The sequence below is a fragment of the Rousettus aegyptiacus genome, unplaced genomic scaffold (assembly GCF_014176215.1).
Source record: "Rousettus aegyptiacus isolate mRouAeg1 unplaced genomic scaffold, mRouAeg1.p scaffold_m13_p_5, whole genome shotgun sequence".
Classification (NCBI taxonomy): Eukaryota; Metazoa; Chordata; class Mammalia; order Chiroptera; family Pteropodidae; genus Rousettus; species Rousettus aegyptiacus.
In genome coordinates this window covers 13,760,857-13,783,962 of record NW_023416308.1, presented here as the reverse complement: position 1 = coordinate 13,783,962, position 23,106 = coordinate 13,760,857, and the positions used below count along the sequence as shown (strand labels likewise).

The 23,106-nt window shown below is 57.1% G+C and overlaps 1 protein-coding gene and 1 long non-coding RNA gene across 3 annotated transcripts; one reads left to right on the top strand and one right to left on the bottom strand.

Annotated features, from left to right (window-relative positions):
• Nucleotides 1-116: 116 nt before the first annotated feature.
• On the bottom strand, nt 117-4,193 carry LOC107500685. Its single transcript, XR_001594575.2, has 3 exons — nt 2,377-4,193; nt 1,631-1,744; nt 117-559 (listed from the first exon to the last, which is right to left on the bottom strand). It is a non-coding gene; the product is annotated as an uncharacterized LOC107500685 (long non-coding RNA).
• Nucleotides 3,558-23,059, top strand: GGT1 (gamma-glutamyltransferase 1). Of its 2 annotated transcripts, none has more exons than XM_016126134.2 (13): nt 3,558-3,662; nt 12,913-13,076; nt 13,662-13,792; nt 13,927-14,013; nt 16,684-16,876; nt 17,242-17,399; nt 18,461-18,610; nt 19,003-19,139; nt 21,527-21,711; nt 21,938-22,065; nt 22,160-22,272; nt 22,355-22,468; nt 22,797-23,059. In XM_016126134.2, the coding sequence occupies exons 1-13, from the start codon at nt 3,627-3,629 to the stop codon at nt 22,941-22,943; spliced, it is 1,743 nt and encodes a 580-aa protein (XP_015981620.2). In that variant the 5' UTR covers nt 3,558-3,626; the 3' UTR covers nt 22,944-23,059. The 2 variants fall into 2 exon arrangements, with proteins under 2 accessions (XP_015981620.2, XP_015981619.2); XM_016126133.2 differs by having other exon boundaries at nt 3,559-3,662; nt 21,527-21,714.
• The last annotated feature ends 47 nt before the right edge of the window (nt 23,060-23,106 follow it).

Sequence of the window (23,106 nt, the reverse complement as noted above, 5' to 3'; positions counted from 1 at the left end):
TCGGGGGAGTCTTGCTAGGGACACCTTGCTCCCAAACATTCGGAGTGTCTTGCTGGAAGACGGGACCCTCCCTGCCCGCGCTAGACCGGGCTTTGACGCTTTGGAAGCCTCTGGGGAAGTCGCTGGGCCCGGCAGGGGCGCAGTGATGCTTGGCGCCTCTAAACCCTCCTGGCCCTAGTGCTGACTGTGGAAACCGTCGCTTTGGCGGTGCAAAGAGCCCAGGACTTGGAGTTAGGGCGGTGTGGATGGGGGTTCTGCTGATGTTTGCCAAACTTTGGCAGCGCCAGCACCCGCTTTCAAGAATCCCCCCGGCGGCAAGCAATTGTTAGTTTCTGACACATACACCCTGCTTGGACACTCTTACAATGACAGATATTTACTGCCCCTCCCTGCTTGGCTGGGCAGGCAGGGTGGAATGAATCCCCTCTGACCCAGGCCTCTGATCTCTTGCAGCCTGGGAGATAAACTGGATGAGGATTGCTAGTTAATCATTAAGCCCGGTTCTGGGTAGACTGGCAGCGGTCCAGCTGCACCTGCCCCTGGCTTTCCGTCTTCCTTCCTGTCAAGAGGGGGCGGGGGTTGAGCAGTGTGAGAAGGGGGACCCCTGGCTCCTTCCAGGAGCAGGCCTGAGCTAGGGACCCGCGCAGCTCAAGAAGTGTTCCCACCCTCTGAGACTGCCTCGTCAGGAGTCTGGGGCCTTTGTTGAAGAACTGTTGCCCCCTGCAGCCCCCACCCAGCCCCCACCCAGCCTGGGCCCCTCATGTTCCCTGGGTAGGGGGCATTTGGGTCACTAGGCTCCAGACCCCGATTGCCTCAAAAGGAGGGCTTGTCCAGTCTTTGAGGACAGTGTGCTGGGCTCAGGTGCAGAGGGGGTGGGGGAGGCGAAGGGAGATGGGCCAAGGGTGGTGAGTGAGGGCCGGGTCAGGCTTCTTCGTTTGAGTTAAGCACTACCTGTCTGGGAGTGTGTCTGGGGACAAGGTGTTGGGCTCTGTGGACCTCCTTAGACAAGGCGGTGTCCTCATTGCTTGACCACCCACTGAACCCCAACCCTCGTCATTGCCTGCTCAGGCGCCCCTGCTGGGCCTTTTCCTGGGGTCTTTCTAATCTGGGCTCCTTTCTCTCTTAGCAATTGCTGGCTGGACCCAGCGGCCTCCCCTCCTGCTCTATAGCCATCCTTGTCCCGGGGCCACCTTGGCACCACAGGTTTCCTCTCTGGCAAACCTGCATGACTGCCTGGACTGCTTTCCCTCAGGGCCAAGGCTCTGTCGCTGGGCTGACGTGGTGGCGACGGGGCCAGAGACTTAAACAGCAGCCCCAGAGACAGCTCGGATCCCCTGCCCAGAGCTGGCAGCCTGGTAAGACCTTCCTCCCCTTCCCTATGTCCTCAGGGCTGGAGCCAGAGCTGGGATAGCTCCCAGATCCTGACCATATCCTTCCAGAGGCTGAGCCAGTCCTGGAAATTGTCACCTTGAATGTGAGAAGACTGAGGTGGGGGTGCAGGGTGGGGGGAAAAGGTCTGGCATCATGAAGGAGGCAAAACAGACATTAGCATGGTGGTGGGGGAGGGATGTCCAGAGCTTAGAGTCCTGTGAAAAGCAGAGGGCTGCCCCTCCCCCGCCCCACTCCTCACCTCCCACTCCACATTCTGTGTCCTTGGCCGGGAGATTCCTGGAGGACATTTTTCCAGGAAAGAAGGAAGGGTGGCGTCTGGGCCCAGATTTCTGGATAGGTTTCCCTCAGCCTCCTGTGGCGGGGGGTAGCTAGGTTGAGCTGGCTCTTGGGGACTCTTTCTTCCCTAACCTAATTTGGGCATGAGGCCCCAGAGTCAGAGCTGTGCTAGGGGAGCGGAGGCATCCTTCTTCCTCAGGAGCCTCCATGTGTATGTACTTAACTAAAGGCTGTTGGCCTCACTCTCTGGAGTTGCCCTGGGCAGCAGAGCTGATCGTAGAGACCCCAAGGTGTGGTGATGGTGGAGGGCAGGGTGGGAGGGGGCGAATTTGCCCTCTCAGCCCCTAGGGCTGATGTGGGGGTTCTGGGGCTTGGACCTAGTCTCTGAGGGCAGCCTGACTCACTGAGCAGCCAATGAGGTAGAGACTGGGGGCCAGAGAGTCAGGGGAGAAACAGCCCTTCTGGAGGCAACCTGAGCCCCAAGTAGGGCGCACCAGGAGATAAGTAGCAGTGATAGCCACACCTTTGGTTTCCTAGGCTCTTGGCCACACATGTGGTGGCCTAGCTGGAGTGATAGGGAATGAAGATGACTCAGAAGGTGGAGTGGAGGGCTGTGGCTGGAATTAGACTTGTCCCACCTTTGGACTTCTTCTTTGCCCAGCTGATAGTCCAAGCCCAGGAGGAAAGCCAGCCCAGGGCTGACAGTACCTCAGCAAGTACCCAGGTGACAGACACTGAGCCTCCTGGCAGCCAGTGCAAAGAAGGATGCTCGATGGTTTTGGACTCTCTCAGAGGAAGGAAGTGGATAGATGCTCTCTATGAAAGCAGTTTTCCCTAGAACTGGCTCTGCAGGGTTTTCAGCCTTCTGCAGGGCCAGGAATCTCCATGGGGGTCAGGATCTGGATTCAAATCTCCTGGACCTGCCACCCTTGGGGTGTGTAAACACAGGCAAAGTAGGTAGCTGTATTAGTTTTCTGTGACTGTCACAACAAATTACTACATACTTGGTGGCTTAAAACAACAGAAATTGATTCTTTCACATTTCTGAAGGCCAGAAGTCTGAAACCCAGTTGTCGGCAGGGCTGTGCTCTCTCTGAAGGCGCCAAGAATTTCTCTGCTTTTCCCTCGCTTCTGGTATTGCCAGAAGTCCTTGACTTTCCTTGGCTTGCAGCTGCATCACTCCATTCACTTGGCCTTTTTCCCTATGTCCATGTCTCTTTTCGCACGTCCTTATAAAGACACTAGTCATTGGATTGAGAGCCCGCCCTGACCGAGTATGACCTCTTCTCAGCTAATGACATCTACAATGAGTATTTCTATATCGGGTCAGGTTTCGAGTTCCTGGCTATACATGAATGTGGGGAGACACTATTCAACCCGCCACTATAACTTCTGCAAACCTCAGTTCCTCATCTGTAAAATGGGGAAATAACATGCCCATCTGGCAAAGATGTCATAAGATCAGACATAACAAGGAAAGGCTCCGACACACGGCAGTGTTGGATGTGCGCGAGCTCTTTTTACCAATAAGCTTCTATGGCTCTAACCTGAATTTACTCCATCACCCAACAGCCGTATTCTTCTCTTCAGTGATGATCACTGGGCGCTGTGCTCATTTTGGAGAGTAAGACAGACATTGAAGGTCAAAGTAACAGCTGTGATCCTCCGCCCCCTCACTCACTCTCCCACACACACACCCTGAGAGCCTCAGAAGGCACCAGACCAGGAGGTGGAGGAGGGCTTCCAGAGGAGGGGATGATGAGGTTGGGGTCCGAAAGAAGAGTGCTACCAGGACGTCCCAGTAGGAGAGCAGCGGGTGTACCGCACAGAGGAAGGGGCGGAGCCCCAGCAAGGCAGGAATTTATCCGGAGGGGAAACAGGGCCTTTGAAAGGTTTTCGGTGGGGGAGGGGCATGCTCAGATTTGCTGCGTGATCACTGGGGCTGCAGTAGGAAAACCATGGAGGGGCTGGAGACCCTGAGGAGGAGTTGCCAGGTGAGAGGGGGTGGTCTGAGGGGAGATCAGGGTCAGGCGAGGCCTGGAGGGGGTATAGAGGTGGAGGCCCCTGGACGGGGTCAGTGAGGATACAAGGGTGGCTGCGCTGGATTAGACTGGACGGATGTGGCCGATGTGGCCGGTGGAGGTTTGGGGAGGTTAACTGCGTAGCTGAGGCTTGGGCGTGTTGACCTGGGGTGTCTGACACTCCAGGAGACAGGATGTTTGATTGAGCAAGACTCAACTAGAGAGTAACTGAGTCCGGCTTGCAGAGTTGAAGGAAGCGGAGGAGGTACTCGTAGTGAGGTTTGGGGGGCAGCCCTCCTGGAAGTCCAGGCAGGCCGAGTAGAGCAAGCATGAAAAATGTTGGACAGTTTTGTCACATCGACTTAGCCCTGTGCAGGGTCAGTGGGGTGGGGGCTGGAGGGTGGATAAGGAAGCTTGGGTGTCTGACCCCTGAGGCCATGGCCGTGGAAATTAGAATATTTGCCTCTTAAGTAGGGGTGGATGGGAACTTGGACTTGGACAAGATCCAGCCTTCCTCCCCCATCCCCTGGAGCTCCCAGACACCACAGATAATTACCAGGTGATGTGATAAATGCTACCTGTGCAGGGTTCGTGGGCTGGAAGGACCAGGCAGCCAGGAAGGAGGCACTTAAGACTTCTGAGCTCTGAGCTGCTCATCGGGCAGGGACAGAGGTGGCTGCAGGCTTGGGTGTCAGAGCCGTGGAGGTACAGGCCCTTACTGTAGCCTTTGTAGTGTCTCAGTGAGTCCACTTAATTATCCCCGTACTGCAGAGAGAAAACTGAGGGCAGGAAGAAGAGACTCAGTGGCTGGGGTTGAATTTGAACCTAGGGACCCTAGAGCCCACACCCTTGGCCATCCTGCCATTCTGCCTCTGAGTTTGGGAGTCCACTAGGTGCCAGACCGGCCCACTGCTGGAAATGGCGCCAGGGAGTGTTGGCCAGGCCCTGGGGGACATGGGGACTCTGTCTGCCTGAAATTGACCTGAGTTTACCTCCCCACCATCACTGAGCGACTCCAGCCCCTTTACCACGATGGATTCTTCCTTCCATGCCTTCACTGTGTTCTACGTGGCTCTGAGAGGCTGTGGCCAGGTAGCTGCCGGCCACCTGAAGTGGCCCCTGTTCTTCTGCTTTGAGGTCTCAGACAGTGGCAACAGGCTCATCTGGGGCAGACTGACTCAGAGCTGCAGAGAAAGCATTCTAAGAAGGCAAATTAGGGCTTGACACTGGGAAGAACTTGCCAACCAACCAATCTCACTTGTCTTTATAGATAGTGAGTTCCCTATCAGGGCAGGTGTGCAAGCTGACCTCTCTGGGGTGCTTGAGATGGGAGACCCGAGACCAAACATTTGATATTCTGTTATCCTAAAGTTAAGATGCTCTGATGATTAGATTTACCATCACTTTTGTTCAGCGAGTTTTCCAGATGTCTTGTTGGTACAGGTACTAGGAGATACAAAATGTCCTTGAGGGTATCGGGTTTCCTGGCTCCGAGCAGGTCCTGAGATCTAGCTCAGCGGTTCTGGAGGATGGATCAGGCACTGCTTGCATCTGAACGTGCCTGCCTGGCTCACTCCCTGCAAGGCTCACAACTGCATTTGAGGATAGTGTGTCTCTACAAGCTGTGGCCCATCCAGGGCATGAGGCTCACCCGGCACTTCCTGGGACTCAGGCAGGCACTGTTGCTCCCAGGACCTGACGGCAGGGTGAGGCATCACAGAGGCAGCAATGAGACGCCACTTGTAGGAAGTGGGTTGCAGGGACTTCCACCTGTCATGGGTCACTGTCCGGCTGAGCAGCTTTGGACAAATCCCTTCTCCTCTCAGGCTGCGGTTTCCTTGTCCTGGGAGTACCCTCTTCCTCCACCAGTTTCTTGTTTTCCCAGGTGTAGAGGTGGGGCAGATCCGAGCCTGTTAGAACAGGAGGGGCCTTGGAGGCCACTGAGGCCCATTTCTCAGAGGTGCCCAGCCACCCTGCCCTCTGGACCAGTGCCTTGAGCCTGGCCGAGACCCCCAAGGCCCTCTAGGTTGCTGGTGCCAGCATAGCAGGGGTGATAAGGAGATGAAAGGCACCAGGATGGTGGGGTGGCAGCCCCCATGATACCTTGACAGCTGCCCTCAGCTGGAGGCCAGCTCAGCGCAGAAAAGCTCTTCAAGGAAGAAAGATGCTGAGAGCCCAGCTCGGCCAGTCCCCATCAACACTCCGGTCTTCCCACAGCCCCTGCCCAATGCATGGCTGCCTGAGGAGCTAATCGTCACCCACCAGGGTCTTAATGATTGAGCTGGGGTTAATGGGTTATCCAGCCGGGTGACACATTTATCAGCCTCCCTGGGATCTCAAAGTCCAGACGGCTGGCCTTCAAGTCGTCTGAGCTCAGGCACTTTATTTTATGCCCTTGACGCCTCAAGGCTCAGGAGAGGCTCAGGGAGGTTGAAGCTACTATTCCCAGAGATGCCTCTTGCACCTGGTATCCAGGCTCAAGTTCGTTCCCTCCACCTGGCATGTCCTCCCCAGTCCAATCCCAGCCCGGATTCCTCCCCACCCCCACAGTCCTTCTCGCGAGGCCCTGGGGTCTTCCTTCTCCTCGGCTCACCATACTATCCCATTTCCAATCCAGCTGGGGGCTCCTCGATAGAAGCATTTATATAGGCCAGGATCAGAGGTGGGAATGAATGAATTTAAGCAAGGGCCACGCTAGTGGTGGCAATTCTGGAAGGCAGCAGGCTACGCGTGGATCTCAGAAGTGTGAGGCAGTTTGTGCCCGCCAGCCCTGTAGGGGTAAATGATGGCCCATCCCTGACCCCTGCTGCCTCTGTCCTCCATCAGCCAGAATGCAAAAATGTTGGAGGACGAGGAAAGGTTCCTCTGGGTCGTATCACTTCCTTCAGCCCTGGTGACCAGGGTCCTTGGAATGACAACCTATAGATACCCCGCCTACAGCCCTGAGAGTCGGAGAGAGGACATGCTTGTAGAGAGACTCTCAGGCTCCTCATGCCCGGTGAGGTCTCAGATGCTTACACTTTCAACCTCTGCTGGTGCGGACATGTGGCTGCACCCCTGTGTTGTGTAACCCCTCCCTAGTCAGTGTAAGTTGTGGGGAGCTCACTTCCTCTCTTGAAAGCTCACCCACCTACCTCTGCTTGAAACCTAGCCTTGCTCAGCCCCACCAAGGCCCTCAAAGCTCAAGTCTCTCATTCAGGGTTTGGGACTCCCCTGGGCTTGGAGAGGCCCGCAGCTGTTCCAAGTCACAAAGCTGCAGGGACAGGGACAGGAGCCAGCTTTCCTCCTACCTGGAAAGGTTCCTGTGCCTTTAAAAAAAAGCCTTTCTCCGCCCCAGGCCAGCACCAGCACCGGGAGAGAGGGGAGGAGCTGGGTCACAGCTAGTCCCTGGGGACTCAGTTCTGTGCTGGAGCGCAGCAGGAGGACCAGACCTGGAGCCAGGTGAGCTGGGATGGAACAGCGTCTGGCTGGACCCCAGTGCTCTGTGATCCCAAAGTGTGGCTTACCCTCTCTGAGCCGCTGGGCATCATAGGTGGGGGCAGCTTGGGTTTGTGGTCTTTGGAGAATGTTTGAAGGCCTGGGTTCTAGTCCCAGCTCTGCCATGTTGCTGGCCAAGCCCTGGAGGTCCCCCTCTTCCTCTCTGGTCATGAGTTTATGTTCCTGAGTGATGGGAGTGGGCTGCCCTTTGGGGTGACGGGGCAGGGCTCATGTGGATGAATATAGTGGCGGGATCACACAGGCGTGCAGAGCCCCATGCTCTCGGACAAGGTCTGGGTTGGGAGCCTCTGTTTCTTGTCTGGTAAGTGAGTTTGAGACTCACTCTGCCACAGGTGTGAGGTGGGTAGAGGAAAGCCCAGTGGAGGGAGCCACCTGACCTCTCTGAAGAAGCCTTTGAAGAAACCATGGCACCCAGAAAGTGGACTTCTTGGAATTAAGACAGAGGAGTGCAGCATGGAGAAACTGAGGCCTCAAAGAACCTGGCAGCCTGGGGTGGGGGGACTCACTGGGGGGTCAGGTCTGGAGTGGAGCCAGGGCAGTGAGGGGCTAAGACACTGTGTCCTCGGGCCGTGCTTGCCCTTCTGGAGCTCTGGCTTGTGGCCCTGGTGGAGGTGGAGCAGGGTCAGTTGTGTAAGGGTCATTGTGTAGCTCAAGGGGGCATGCACCACCTTGTGATTATTCAAATTTCAACAAGTTTCTGGAAGATCCTGGTAAGCCTGTATCTAATTCTCAATCTTATGACCCCAGGGTAGGCAGAGAAGGAGAGAGAGAGTTCCCAATTCTGATAAGCTTCTAGTCTAGGGGTGTGGACAGGGGCTCTGGAAGTGGCTGAGAGCCGTGTTTTCATATCCAAGGGAGGAGTCTCCCTGCCCTGGGCTGGGGCAAGAAGGGTGGGTCCTGGGTTCACCTGCTAGTCCATGTGGCTCCTGGGGCTGGCTGACCTTGGCCAAGCTGATTCTATCTAAGCCTCTGTTTCCTGTCTGTGAATGGGTTTGGAGTTGTGCCTCATTTTCAACCCTGTGGCTCCAGGCTTGTGATGACAAAGCCGTGGGGCTGGATTGGAAGATTAACAGAGAAACTCCAGGCTGGCTGCTTCATCTTCCTCCTTAATACTCTTCTCTGCTGTGTCTTGGGAACCCACTTTGCTCAGCCCAGATTCAGCCTGGGTGTGTGTGAGTGTGTTGGGAGGTGATGGCAGAGTCAGTATCTTGGGGATGGGGAACTCGCCACCTTTTGTGTCTAGGATAGGAGACCTAGGGTCTAGAGGAGACCTCCAGACTAGACCCCGCCTACGTCCCCTCTTTGCTTGTAGGGGGTAGGAGGCTGACCGGAACAGAATGTGACACACCTGACGTGTTTTTCTGCACATCATGCCTCTTTTGACTTTTGATGAGCCTCTTTGCTCCTGTCCCCACCCTCTGAAACCTGCAGCTGCCATTAGGTACAGATGACGGTGCCCCATCACAGGCAGCACTCTGTGCCCAGGGTTTTCCTGTTGGAGTTACCTGTGGGCACCGGGCCATCCTCCGCCCACTCAGACATTCTTCTTATCCTCCTGCTGCTGCTGATACCGCCATGTCCCACGCCATCCCAGGCAGGGAGAAAACTGCTGAGTAGGCTCAGGCTAGTGGCAGACCCCTCCCAGCTGACTGCCCTATAATGCAGCCGCTCAGGCGGGGCCAGATCTCCTAGTGGTCCTGACTAGAGTCCAGCCTCCGGGGACGGGTCCTGGGCCTTGGTGCTTGGCTCCTTCCCTATCCATCTTCCCAGTCCCTCTGGTCTGCAGCTGCCGTGATGCCCAGGCAGATTGCTCCGTCACAGCATCTCCAGCCTGCTCAAGGGCAGTAGGTGACAAAACAAAGTCTGCTCTGGCTGCATGACTCAGCCGGCATGCTGGCAGCAATAGCTGGTCAACCTCTGTGTCTCCTGTAAGATGGCATGGCCTTACAGGATGGTCGTGGGTTAGGGGTTAGAGATGGGGGCTGTAGAGGCTCCTAGGCAACCTAGGCGGGGGAGCCGGGTGGGAGCCATGACTCAGGGAGCAGCTGACGATTGTCCTTGTCCTCAGCAGATAAAGGGCATGGGGGAATGGGGAGCAGTGTCCAGAGTCCCCTGGGCCAGACCAGAGCAGCTCCTGACTTCGGACCTCCGTGGTGGGCTGGTCAGGGACATGCAGCAACTTGGGAGCAGGTGCAGGGAGCCAGCCCTGCACTGTGACTTTGGATCAGCTCTGGCCCTCTCTGAGCCCTGTCTCAGAGTTCTTTGGGTGTGAGATGTTAGTATTCTTGGATAGGTGGTGGAATCGGTCCTGACCCGAGGCCCCAGGCCATGTTCCCAAGAGGCTCCCTTCGATTCTGAGGGTTGTGGGTTATGATGCCTCCCAGGTCAGGGTTCTGGTCTGGTGCTGGTGGTACCCCTGCTGCACTGCTTCAGAAGCCATCTCTGGGGTGCTGTATCTAGCCCTGGAATTCAGATTGAACAGGGACAGGGCTCACCAGTGGGGGATCGAGGCTCCCTGGAGGGGCTCAGAGTGGGCTCCGCCCTTTGGAGGGAACTGAGTCCTAGAGAGGGGGAACCCCTGCCTCTGTCACCACACCTGTCCTTCCCTGTTGTGGGGTTACACTGTCACCTGATGACAGGCTGAGTCATCGTACCTTCTTGCTGCCCGTATGTCCAACCGTTCTCCCTGCCTGGTTGGACCTCCTTTGGAGGACCACCTGCTCTACACCCTACTCAAATGTCTTCAACTTCCCCATGGGGATTCTGGGTGCCTTCTCTGGGACTAGGTGAGCAAGCGAGTTCTCCTGTCCCTCCTGCCTCTGCTCCTTCCTGGAGGTGCCCATCCCCAGATCTCGGTCCCAGTTCAGAGATCCCCTGAGGAGCTCTGTAGGGGCCGCAGGCGTGGCTCTGGCTCCTGAGGTCCCTTAGACCTCCCAGCATTCCCTGGGACTGGAGAGGCCAGTGGTGCTGTGGCTGAGATTTTCCCAGGCAGACAAATCTGCCTTTTCCTCCCCTGCTGTGCCCCAGCCCAGAGCTGTCTTCTGAGGAACAGGCTTTCCTGGGGCTTGCCTGGACCCCTGGTGCCTCTGGGCCTCAGGTAAGTGCACCAGAATTAAGAGGAGTTGGGCTGCAGTTTGAAGCCAGGCGCTGTGCCCGATCCATTCTCTGGCCTCGGTTTCCCCTCCTGATACCGATTTGGGTGGGAGCCAGGCCTCTGGGCTTGGACACTGTTTAGTGAATCTTAGAGAAAAACATGGGGTGGGGGAGTGGGAAGCGGAAGGCCAGTCCCCCGGCAGGGTGTCTTCCGCAAGGCTGCATACAGCCGCCTGTGGGGAGCTGAGCCAGGCCTCCCTTGCTCCCCTGCTTAGGGAGGAAGGGATGGGGGTCAGTGCTGCCCGCATCCTCCCCACATGCCCTGGCAACCTGAGCCTCACTGGGTGCCCCTTGTCCCTTGGGGAGCCCACTTAGGCCCTTGGGTGGGTGGATGGACAGACAAATGGATGGACAGGAGAGGCTGAAGTGTGGACCTTAGGAGGCCATGGCTAGCTCACCCCAGGGACCTGAGGGGAGAGAGAAGGGCCCTGAGGATGGCCCCAAGCCCGGAAGAAATGAGGTCATGACCCCTAGGTGCTCAACATGGCCGGCCCCAGTTGACGGGACTAGGGGTCCTTGGTGGCTGGGGCTGTGCCTGTGCCAGGGAAGAGGGACACTGGCCTCTGTCCTGCCCAGCCCTGCTCCACTGAATGTGATGGGAAAGTTCTGTGTCAGGAACCCACTCAGCAGGCGGGCCAGCCCTTGAGCTTCCGCAGACCTCCCAGCACAGCTGTCTCCGACAGCGGCCCTGAACTCCGACCGGCCTCCTTGCCGGGGTCCAGGGTATGCTCCATGGGCTGTCATTCCCGGCAGAGACGGTGGGCAGAAGGCGTGGACTGTCCCCAGGGGCACTGGAAAGGGGCAGGGCCTGGTCAACACTGTGGAGAGAGCCCTCTGGCTGCTTTTCGGAAGACTGAAGAGTAGGGAGGGGGTGTCGTGGAGTCCGGCCAGAAGTGGTGGGGCCTAGATTCAGTCAAAGTGAAGAGGAAGGGCCGGCTTGAATCCTACTGGGGCCTGGGGTGGTGTTTGATGTGTGACGGCCCCCCAAGCTGGGGAGGGGAGAGCTCTTTCATGCTGGAGTCTGGATGCCCACCCCCCACCGCCCCACAGTGGGATAGGGCTCCATTCCTAGAACATCTCTGGCACACCACCTCTGGCCCCGGCATTCCTCTCAATAAGGACAAGGTGAGGCAGAAGGGTCTAGCCTGGGGCTCACCTAGATGCGCATCCTTTGGAGGGAACGGAGTTCGGGAGAAAGAGACCCCTGCTTCTGTCACCATGCCTCTCTTTCCCTGTTGGGGTCACACCCCTCACCTGCTTCCACTGCCAGGAGTTCCCAAGCCAGGACTTAAGCCGGCACTTCCTCTCAGCACAGCCTGGAAGGCAGTTAACAGGGAAATAAGTGAGCAAGGGGCTCACCAGCTCCCTGCGGCCACAGGCAGGCCCCCAGGACGCGCCCAGAATAGCCCAGTGTGGCCAACACTTACTAGCATTTCACATTTCCAACTCACTCAATCTTCCACTTAAACATCCCCGAGTGGGGTGCCTATGGCATTTCCACAGAACAGATGGTCAGTGACTTGTCCAAGGCCCCACAGCAGATGAGGGGCGAGTCTAGGCTCCGATGGGGCAGGCTGGCTCTGGGGCCCGCTGTCCCCGTCCCCTCAGCTCAGCTTCACTACCTCCACGTGCTCCCCACCGAGCCCTGGCCTTGTGCAGGAGTGGGAGTCAGTGCTCCCCACACGCTCCGGCAATCTGAGCCTCACGGGCCGCTCCCTGCCCTGCTCTGTGCAAACCCTCCCTTGGCTCTGCCTGGGAGAATTCGTGCTAACATGTGAGCAGCTGACAGCCTCCTCTTTGACTCTAGAGCTCGTCTGGAGGCAGAGAAACCTCACAGAGCTTCTCGGGAAGGGCTGGGCCTGCTTAAGGTGTGCCCTCTCCAAGGGCATGAGGAGGCTGCAGTCGGGGTGTCACTCGGGAGCAGATTCTGAGGTCACAGGCTCCTGCAGTGAATGAGAGAGATCCCACTTATTTTGCCAGCTGTTTTAGCCAAACTCTCCCAGCTTCTGTGGCCACCTCCCCAGGCGTGGATCAGGGTTCCCATCCCCTGAGGAAGGTAGGCCCCTGCCCTGTAGCATCTGATCTGATGATTTCAGGAGGAGACCCTGGGTGCTCCTTTTGAGGGCACGACAGAAACCGAACCCCACACTATGGCAGGCCACTCTGGGGGACCCATGGACTGTGCTAGGCTCTGGGTTGAGGTAGGGGACACAGAAGGAACAGGGCAGACTTGTCCCTCCTAGGGTAACCCATTGGCAGTGGAGACCTCGGTCACTGGGAGGAGGCAGACAAGGCCCTGCAGAAACAGAGGCGTGTGAAATATAGGGGCTCCCAGGAGGGGTCACTGTTGGAGATGGGGCCCCTAGGAAAATCGAGGAAGATTTTGGAAGGCAGAGATGGAGCCAGGAGCTTCCTCTGGCAGAGAAAGTGACCTGACCCATATGTGTTCTGGGTGACAGGAAGGAGACGCAGCAGATTTCTGAGGCTCGACTTTGCACTGTGTGTATCCCGCGAGGGCGGGCCGCTATGGTGCCCTGACCCTGATCCCTCAACCCCCACCCTGTGCCCACAGATCATGAAGAGGCGGAATGTGGTGCTGGCCCTGGTGGCCATGGTCCTGGTGGTCATCATCATTGTCCTCAGTCTCGGGCTGTCCTTCACCTCCAGGCCGTCCAAACACGTGTACTCTAGGGCAGCTGTGGCCGCGGATGCCAAGCAGTGCTCGGAGATCGGGAGGTGAGTGGGGGCAGGGTGTGGGGACACAAGCCCTGGAGAACAACCGCTGGAAGCGGACCTGGCCGAGACCCTCGCCCCTCTGAGATTCAGTTTCTCCACTTATAAATGGGCTGCCTGGAGAAGGGGCATCCTTTCTGTGGACCTTCCCAGCAGCCCCTAGTCAGGAAAGAAGGAGACACTGACCCCGAAAGCAGGGTGCAGGTCTCCTAGTTCTAAGGGTGTTTGTCTCTTTGTGTAAACTCCGCTCTTTGATACTATTTTTGACTCTTACCTCACATTATATACAAATATCAGTTCTCACTTAAAGACTGAAACAGTAAAATGTTATTAATAAAAAGCAACGATGTAAGTTTTTTTCAATTATACAAGGTCTGTACATCTGTTTACTCGAAAAAGAAATATATATATATATATATATATATATATATATATATATATATATATATATATACATATGCCCATCACTTTTAGAATGACACGTGAAAAACAAAAACTATGAACTTCTCTTCCGTCAGGGCAGCCAGGCGGGGCGCGGTGGGGTGGGGGAGTCCACAGGTTCTCATCCGCTCTGCGTGACGTGGACAGGGACGTGCTGCAGGACGGCGGCTCGGCTGTGGACGCTGCCATCGCGGCCCTGCTCTGCGTGGGGCTCATGAACGCCCACAGCATGGGCATCGGGGGCGGTGTGTTCTTCACCATCTACAACAGCACCACACGTGAGTGCCCGCGGGGATGGTAAATGGCAGGGTGCCGCCTCAGGCTGGACTTGGGCTGGGTGGCCCCTGGGCTCCCTCAACGCAGGGCGAGAGGTTGGTGTTGGTCTGGACTGCCCGACTGCTTCTCCTTCCAGGAAAAGTGAAGATCGTCAACGCCCGAGAGGTGGCCCCTGGGTCAGCGACCACCAACATGTTCAACAGCTCGGAGCAGTCCAGCGAAGGTGAGGGGCAGGCTCAGAGCATGGGACGGGAAGTCCTAGCGTAGCCCTGTCTGGGGTCAGGGATGGCTCTGGCCCACCCCATCCCCATAACAGCTCCATAATGAATGGTCAAGACCATCATCACCAAGGGCAAAGGGACAGAGCTTCTGTTATTTTTCCTCAGACCCCTCTGTGCTGGTACATGGAGAGAATAATTATCATTCTTATTAATAAGAATGATAATTATTATTATTAGAACAGCTCGCCAAACCGGGGGACAGTACAGCCAGCACTCTGCTAAGGCATTTTCACTGACGAGACCCTTGAATTTTCCCTGTGCACTTAGTAGGGAGAGTGCTGTGTTGGTTCCCATTTTATAGGCAGAGATGTTGAGGCCCAGAGAGGTCATGCAAATGGGCTGAGGCCACGCAGCCCTATGGTGGCGAAGCACGCTGTCTAAACCCTACATTGTTAACAGACATCCAAATTATTCATTCATTCATTTGTTCATTTGTGGGGATGAGTGTGGCGTGGAATCTCTCTTTTCTAATCTGATTATAAGCCAAGAGGAGGCTCCCCAACTCTGCATGCTGCTGAGGGGAAGGCAATGGCCACCAGGGGGCGCTGCTCCTGGAAACCACCTGCCCCCTCCTTGCCTTCGCAAACAAGATTGCAGGAAAAAAGGTTGAAGAGGAGGCACAGGGCACCTGGGGCCACAGCAGGTCTGATCCCCTCCTGTGGGCTCTGCCTCATAGGTCGGGGACCTTTGAGTAGCTCCTTTGGCATCTTCTCCAACGTGCACAATCTTTGAATTTTTACCCACTGGGAAACTTAAAATGTGTAGAAATGAAATCAGAGTGTAAGCTTGGTAGACTCTCATAGACCTAGCATCTTATGGACGCTTGGAATTCGTTTATTAACTAGGACTAAAGTGTCAGGGGCTTTTACCCCGAGCCAGGGTCCGAAACAAAGGCAATAGACGTTCCAGGCGAGGAGAGGCTGAGCAGACTGCAGGTGTGCCGTGTGCTGCCAGGAAAACAGAGGCAGGAAGAGCCAGAGGATGCTCGGGTTCCCCAAGGTGGCCTGGTCAGGGAGGAGGTATTTCAGCAAAGATTCAGAGGCTGGGTGGAGAAGGAGGACATGGGGTCAGTTGGAACGGCTCGGGTCATGCTGGACCTCCTGGATCAGCGTGAAGACTATGACTCTTATTGAGGGAGGTAGAGGTGTCCCCTGGAGTGTTTAAGTGTGATGGGGTGGGGGTGGCTCTGGCCTAAGTCTGACAGGACAGAGAGCAAGCTGCCTGCCTGGTAGGTGACCGGTCACGAGGTCTTGGCAATAATCAGAGGGAGATGAGGGTGGTGGCTGGTGCCAAACATGTGGAAGGTGGAGCTTATGGATTTGCTGACGTGTAGGTTGTGTTGGATTGGGTGTGACATGAACTCAGTGTGCCCTGATGACCCCAGGCTGCACCTGGCCCTGACAGACTGTGAAGGCCGTGTGGCAGACAGGGAGGGCTGGCAGTCCGGATTTGGGTTTTGGGTGTGTTAAGTTTGAGATGCCTTTTCTGAATGGACGCGTATACCTTCAGATCTGGCCATCAGGGAGCAGGTCAGGCCGGAGAGTCGATTTGGGGGCTGTCAGAATGTAAATGGAACCCGAATCCCCGATCTGGGGATGTTCAGCAAGAGAGTGTGTGTAGACAGAGGAGGGGAGAGAGCGGGGAGACGTGAGGAGAGCCGGGCGGGCGAGACGCAGAAGTAACTCGGGAGGGAGGACAGAGTGAGGGGCCAGGTAAGACGAGGCTGGGTGGGGCTCTGATCTGGCAGCATGGAGTCACTGGTGACCTCGGGAAGCAGGGCGGTGTGAGAGTCTGGTTGGCCTGAGGTCGTGGAAGCACTTATTTCAGGTGGGAGAAACTGTGTACCCTTGAAACCTCCTGCCCAATTTCAGGGTGGGAGAGGCAGCTCTAGAGCTATGGCTTCCAAGCCTGGGAGTAGCCAACGTGACCCCGTCATCTCAGGGGTGAAAGCAGGAGGGTGCCCCGTCAATGTCCATCTAAGGACGCTGTGGGCAGTGGAGCCAGGGTGGGGGATCAGTAGCAGCATGGACTCCTCAAAGCTCAGAACTGGAAGATAAAACTCTTTATGTTCAGATGGGGAAACTGAGGCCCAGAGAAGGAACCAAGTAGGGATTTGGGTGCAGGTCCCGGTTGGGACAATAGAAGAGAGACCCTTGCCTTGGGACTGGCCCGGGCTTACACTGGGAACTCTGGCAGGTTCTGGCATGGGGGACCCTTGAGTCTCCTAGAATGAGAGGCCTTTTGGCCTGGGAGGCTCCACATGAGAGGCGGTGTGGGTCTGGCTTCCCTACAGTCTCATTTTGCAACTGTGAGCCCGGCACAGGATTTCAGATACAGCGGCACCTGCGGAGACGAACATCTACACCTGGGACAGCAAAGCCTAGCACGTGTGAAAATGAAACAAGCACCTCGCACGCGCGAGGCTCCCTCACCCTGCTGCTGCACGCCCCTCGCTGATCCGCAATCGCCGCTGGGTCCAGACCTGACCTCAAAAACCCACCTGCTTCCTGAGCATCACTGGTCCCATCTGCGGATCGCGCCTGGGATGCTGCCTGAGAGAGGCCCCGAAGGCCTCGTCTGCAGCCACCAACGGTGTCTCTCTCCCTCCACAGGGGGGCTGTCGGTGGCAGTCCCTGGCGAGCTCCGTGGCTATGAGCTGGCACACCAGCGATTCGGGCGGCTGCCGTGGGCTCGCCTCTTCCAGCCCAGCATCCAGCTAGCCCGCCAGGGTTTCTCTGTGGGAAAGGGCCTGGCGGCAGCCCTGAAAAAGAGCCAGGCTGTCATTGAGCAGTATCCTTCCCTGTGGTATGTCTGTGCGCACTGGCCCGCCCTGGGGCACGGTCAGGGCAGGCACGTCCCCGGTCGCTGCAGGCCCCGACTGGCCGATGGAGCACTATGAGGAACCTGTGCTAAGAGAGGGCTGGGGTCCGGAAGACAAAACCCCTTCCCAGCAGGTGTGGGGACACATCCTGAGCCTGGTGCATGGGGTTTTGGCCTGTGTGTCCTGAGCCGCAAGGGACTCTAGGAGGCCTTGGCTGGACACTGGAGGATGAGCTCCGAGTGACAGGGCCACCGACCTTTGTTCTTGTCTCCCTGTGTTGGGTGGATGTGGGAGTCGTCTGGCTAAGTCCACGACACCTACCTGCCTCACAGGCGCCTCTCTGCCCCAGTGAGGTGTTCTGCCGGGATGGGAAGGTGCTGCAGGAGGGGGACAGAGTGACCATGCCACACCTAGCCAACACGTACGAGACACTGGCCATCGAGGGCGCCCGGGCTTTCTACAACGGGAGCCTCACAGCTCAGATTGTCAAGGACATCCAAGCGACTGGTGAGTGCGCACACTTAGGGACCTGGGGCAAGGAACTCTAGAGGGGAATTCTGAGCTGGGACCCGGAGTTCTGGGGTCCTTGGGTCCTGCCTGGGCTGGGCACTGGGCCAAAGAGAGTCATAGATGTGTTTGCAGTCAGTGACAGGCCATGGATCCACAGCTCCTGGTTAAGTTAAAGCTGAGAGAGAGGGTGCAGTTCAGGAGAGAAAACCCCCCAGGGGTAAACATAGGTGTGGGCAGGAGCCAGGGCTGAGGAAGCATTACAGTATAAACCTGGAAGGACTTCCTGGAGGAGACAGTGCCTGAGTTGCAGATGAAGTTGCACTTTATATATGGGCAGAGAGGGGAAGGGTATTCCTGGCAGAAGGAACTGACTATGGTGTGGAGAGGGAGATTTTAATTCTCTGGAGGGTCACAGGGGATGCGGACGGGCTTGGTGAGAGAGACGTTGGAGGGGCCGCTTGCAGGGTCCTGTGGTTAGAACCTTACAGAGCAGGTTCTGACTGAGCCCGATGCTGCCTCTCCCTCCCTGAGCTGTGGCCTTCTTCATGTTTTTTTTTTGTCGGTGTGTCACCAGAGGGTGACTGGGATGTTGACATTTACGAAGCCAGAAATTACCTTGTAAATACTTGTCTGTCTGGAGCCTTGGAGAATTAAGAACCTCTCGCTCCAGCCATTCATTAGTCACAGGAGGACTGGGCTGAGCAGGGGTGGAATGGGAGTGGAAATTTTCCATTTCGAGAAGACCCTCTGGCTGCCGAGGGGAGAGATGGCCAACTGGGAGGCTAGTGGGCAAGCAGATCGAGGGCAGCTGGCCTGGGCTCGGCACTGGGGAGATGGCACTTTCGGGGAGATGGCACTTTCGGGGAGAACAGAGGGTGTGGGGAATGGGCTAGTGTGGAGGTGGAGGGGACGTGCCCTCCGGGGTGAGCAGGGTCGCCCTTTAATGGTATGGCCTCATCGTCCCCAAAGGGCAGCCCTGCCCCACCCAATAGGATAGCCCCATCCCCCTGTCCTATCCTGCCCCCCCGATCCCTCACTGAGGTCCTGTCTCGTTTCAGGGGGTATTGTGACGGCCAGGGACCTGAACAACTACCGCGCCGAGCTGATAGAACACCCGCTGAGCATCAGCCTTGGGGACGCTCAGCTCTATGTGCCCAGTGCCCCCCTCAGTGGGCCTGTGCTGGCCCTCATTCTCAACATCCTCAAAGGTGAGCCACACACCACGGCCCTGCAGGGGGTAGTGCTGAGTGGCCAGGCTCTGAGGGGTGACTGACTGGAGCAGGAGGAGTGTTGGGAGGAAGAGAGGTGGGGAGCAGTGTCCTAGGGGTGGGGCTCAGGGGCAGCAAAGTCTGGTTTGCCCCAGGCACCAAATGCCAGTTCATCTGTGGGCTCTGGCTGGATGAAGAAGCCCCAGGCCTGGGGGGACCCCTTTCCCTCCAAAATAGCGACTGTTGCTAGTTATTAAATGTTCACCTTCTTAAGGTGGGCCATTTGGTTCAGGGAGGTGTGAGTCAACCCCGGGCACCCAGCTGTCTCGGCCGAGCTGGCATGACCTGCGGGCCCTGGGGCTGCCAACGGATATCTCGCTCTGCCCTGCCAGGGTACAACTTCTCCAAAGCAAGCGTGGAGACACCCGAGCAGAAGGGCCTGACTTACCACCGCATCGTGGAGGCTTTCCGGTTTGCCTATGCCAAGAGGACCCTGCTTGGGGACCCCAAGTTCGTCAATATGACTGGGGTAAGGAACCGGGGCTGGCCCAAGATGGGCGAGGGGCCTGCCGTGGAGGTGTCTGGAGGGTTCCCCGAGGCCCTTCACGGATTAACAAAGCCTCCTGCCTGCTTTATGCACCCATTCCCACTGACTTTGGTGGGGGGCCTGCTATGTGCTGAGATGGACTGGTGACTCCAAGTCTGGGCCCCATGGAGCTCACAGTACCACAGACTTGACAATGAGTAATTAGTCCCCTCTTCCCCTCACGACACTCATACCTCAGGGCCTTTGCATGTGCTGTGCCCTCAGCCTGGAAGGTTCTGGTCGGAGCCAAGGTGAGGAATGCATGGGGGCATCGCAGTCCTCAGGGTTAATGAGAAGGATGGGTGAAGGGGAGGGGACCAGCATTCTAGGTGGCTAGAGGTCTTGGCCACCAGCTTCCTGGTCACACCCGGAAGCTAATGCTTCCCAGATCCCCGCCCAGGCCCTGCACTGCCCGACCCACTCACCGACAGCTGCCCTCGCTCCAGGCCGGGCCTCCGCTGTGACCCCCGTCACGCCCCTCCTTACCTGCTTGTATCCCCGCCTTCTAGAATAGACCCCTCACCTGGCCTTCTAGGAGGGGCTTCCCCTCTGGTCTCTCAGGTCTTTTCCCTTTTCTAGTGACCATTTGGCACCCCCATTACCCACCACAGCCAGTGAACTGGCATCCTGTACCCCCGAGGTGACAGAAGCCACTGCATCGCCCACCCCACCCCCCACCCCCCGCCCTTCTTCCTGGCTAAGGCTCATCCTTCCTACAACACGGCTCTGCCTCTGTGTCACTGTTCACTCTTTCTGGTGGGTCATTCCTGAGAGAAGCGAGTTGTTCCCAAACCCTCCCTCTGCTGCCCTGTTCCTCTGTTCCCCTCGGTGACATTGGTCTGCTCCGTCTCCTCTGGAGCCCTCTCCCAGTGGCTTCTGCTGCCAATATTTGTGTTTTTCTCTGAGTCAGTGGACAGAAAGTTACAGATATCACACTTTGGGTTGTATTTCCTGAGTGAAAACTTACACCGACATCGAGGCACGTGACCTATTAGAGCCAGTGTCGGGATTTCCCTGAGGGTCCCGGTGAGTTTAGGCCCAGGGCCCCTGGGGCTCACGCTGGCTGTGTCTCTAGTTGCTGCCCTGTGTCTCTAGACTCCTTCCCTACAACGGCTCCCCCGTACTGTCTTGCCAATTGTTAAAGCCCAGGGCAGTTGTCTCGCAGAATCTTCTACATCCTGGATTTCACTTTGTTTCCTCTGGAGTCGATTCGGGCTGAATGTTTTCCCCCTGGATTGGTCAGTTAATCTGAAGGATGTTAGTGGAAACTTCTGGAGGCATTTCCTCTGCTGGGTTCCCAGGGGTCATCCTCGCTGGCTCCTCCTTCCTTTCCTCCTCTCTTCTCTTCTCTGTGTCTGCCCGTCCTCTCTGTCTGCCCACCCAGGCTCATGGCTTAAAACAGCCATCTCTATATTCATTCCTCAGCCCGATCTTGCCCATGAACTCGACACACAGGTTTACCACCCACCTCAGACAGTGTCCAAAGAGCATCTGTCTAAAATCAAGCTCCTACTGTCTCTGAAACTGTCTCTTCCACAGTGCTCACCTCCCCAGGTAAGGGCCACTTTGGACTGCAGACTTCCGGGGTCATTCTCAGTTCTTCTTTCTCTCTCACCTGGGCGAGCCACCTCCTCCCTCCAGTAGCCTCCCTATTAGATTTTCCCCTTTTCCCCAACACTCCCAGAGGGATCCTCTGCCAACACCCATGGCGCGCTCACGCCTTTACCACAAATCCAGGTGGCTCAGAGCAAAAGCTGAAGTCTTAATGGGGTTTACGAAGGCCTATGGGATCAGCCCCTGCCGACATCTTCAACTTCCTGTCTCCCTAACCCAACTCACTGTCTGCCTGTTGCTCACAAGCCTCCTTCAGGGCCTTGTAGTTGCCATCCAGACCTCATTCAGGGCTCTTTTCAGATGTCACTTCCTCTTAGAAGCCCTCCTTGACCTCTCTGTCCCTACCCTGTCCCTCTCTACCACCCTTACTGGGCTCGTTCTTTCCGACACGTCTCCTCTTGCCTTTGTCTTCCCTGCCATGATAGTGGGGACCTGCGTGTCTGTTCCTTGCTGATCCCCCAATGCTAGGCATGCAGCACAAGCTCCATGAATGAATGATTGCTGAGAGTGTGGGGGTTTGGGGAATGGACAGACATTCAAAATTGCTGGACTGCAACAGAGACTAGCTGGAGAGAGAGAGAGTCAGACAGGCCACGTGACATTTAGGGTGCAGGAGGCTTGTGGTCAGACCCATGGTCGGGCTTCTTGAGAGCTGTTTGCACAAGCCCGTGCTCCCTACCCCTCACCTCCTCAGGACAGCTCTGGGGTCTCGGCAGGTGGTTCGAAACATGACCTCCGAGTTCTATGCTGCCCAACTCCGGGCCCGGATCTCCGACAACACCACTCATCCGACCTCCTACTATGAGCCTGAGTTCTACACACAGGATGACGGGGGCACCGCCCACCTGTCTGTGGTTGCAGAGGATGGCAGCGCCGTGTCGGCCACCAGTACCATCAACCAGTAGTAAGGGCTCCTGGGTGGCCTGGGTGGGCCAGGGCTTCCCCCATGTCCCAGAGGCGGGGATCCATCAGTCCATCTCATAATGGGAAATTGAGGCTCCACCTTAGTAGAGCATTTGGAGTGGACCTCACAGGGTATAAGCTGGAGATTTGGTGGTCGGGCGGGGACCTGGTGGGGCCAAGCAAGGCTGGGCAGGGCACAGCTGTCTGACCCAGCCTGTCTGTAGCTTCGGTTCCAAGGTGCTATCACCGGTCAGCGGGATCCTGTTTAATGATGAGATGGATGACTTCAGTTCCCCTAACATCATCAATGAGTTTGGGGTGCCCCCCTCACCGGCCAACTTTATCTTTCCAGGTATGGAGTGGAGGGCTTGGGTGGGGAGGGAGCTGGTGTCCCAAGCACAGGCAGCTGACCAGCATCTCTGTCCCCTACCGCCCACCGACCTCAGGGAAGCAGCCAGTCTCATCCATGTGCCCGACTATCATTGTGGGCAGCGACGGCCAGGTCCGCATGGTGGTGGGTGCCTCTGGAGGCACACAGATCACCACGGCCACCGCATTGGTATGTGCCACCCACCTGTCCTCCCCCGGCCCCTGCCCCTGGGCCATGCTGACCCCATCCCCCTCACCCCCCACCCCTGCAGGCCATCATCCATAGCCTGTGGTTCGGCTACGATGTGAAGAAGGCAGTGGAAGAGCCCCGGCTACACAACCAGCTTCTGCCCAACACCACAGTGGTGGAGAAAGACATAGACCAGGTGGGTGGGAGGTGGGGAAACTGAGTCACTGGGGGAACCCACTGGGTGTCTTGGGGTGGAGGTCTGGATCTCCTGAGTCATGGAGTGGATGATGGCTGGTGGCCTCTGCCTGGAGCAGGTGATCCTCACCCCCACTTCCTGGGCCATCTTGAGTCCCTTTGCAGTGAGGGCCAGGCCACCTGCTTCTATGACCCAACAGGCCCAGCTGCCCCCAACTTACACTTCCTGGCCATTCGACCAGAAATGGCATCATCCGGGTCTCTGGAGCCTATGGTTCAGAGGGCCTCTTGGGCCCCCCTGAGGACTCCCTCTCCCCTCCCACTGTCAGGCGGTGACTACGGCCCTGAAGATCCGGCATCACCAAACCAACGTTACGTCCACCTTCATTGCTGTAGTGCAGGCCATTGTCCACACGGCCAGCGGCTGGGCGGCTGCCTCGGACTCCAGGAAAGGCGGGGAGCCTGCTGGTTACTGAGTGTTCAGGGCGGGTGAGGCTGATGGGCAACCTAGCGACGAGATGCCTGACAGGACTTTGAGGATTGTGCTTCCCTTGCGAGCGTCAAAGCAGTGCAATAAATGGGGACCACAGCACCAGGCTCTGGGCAGTCTTGCGGGCCGGCGCCCAACTCCCTGGGCCT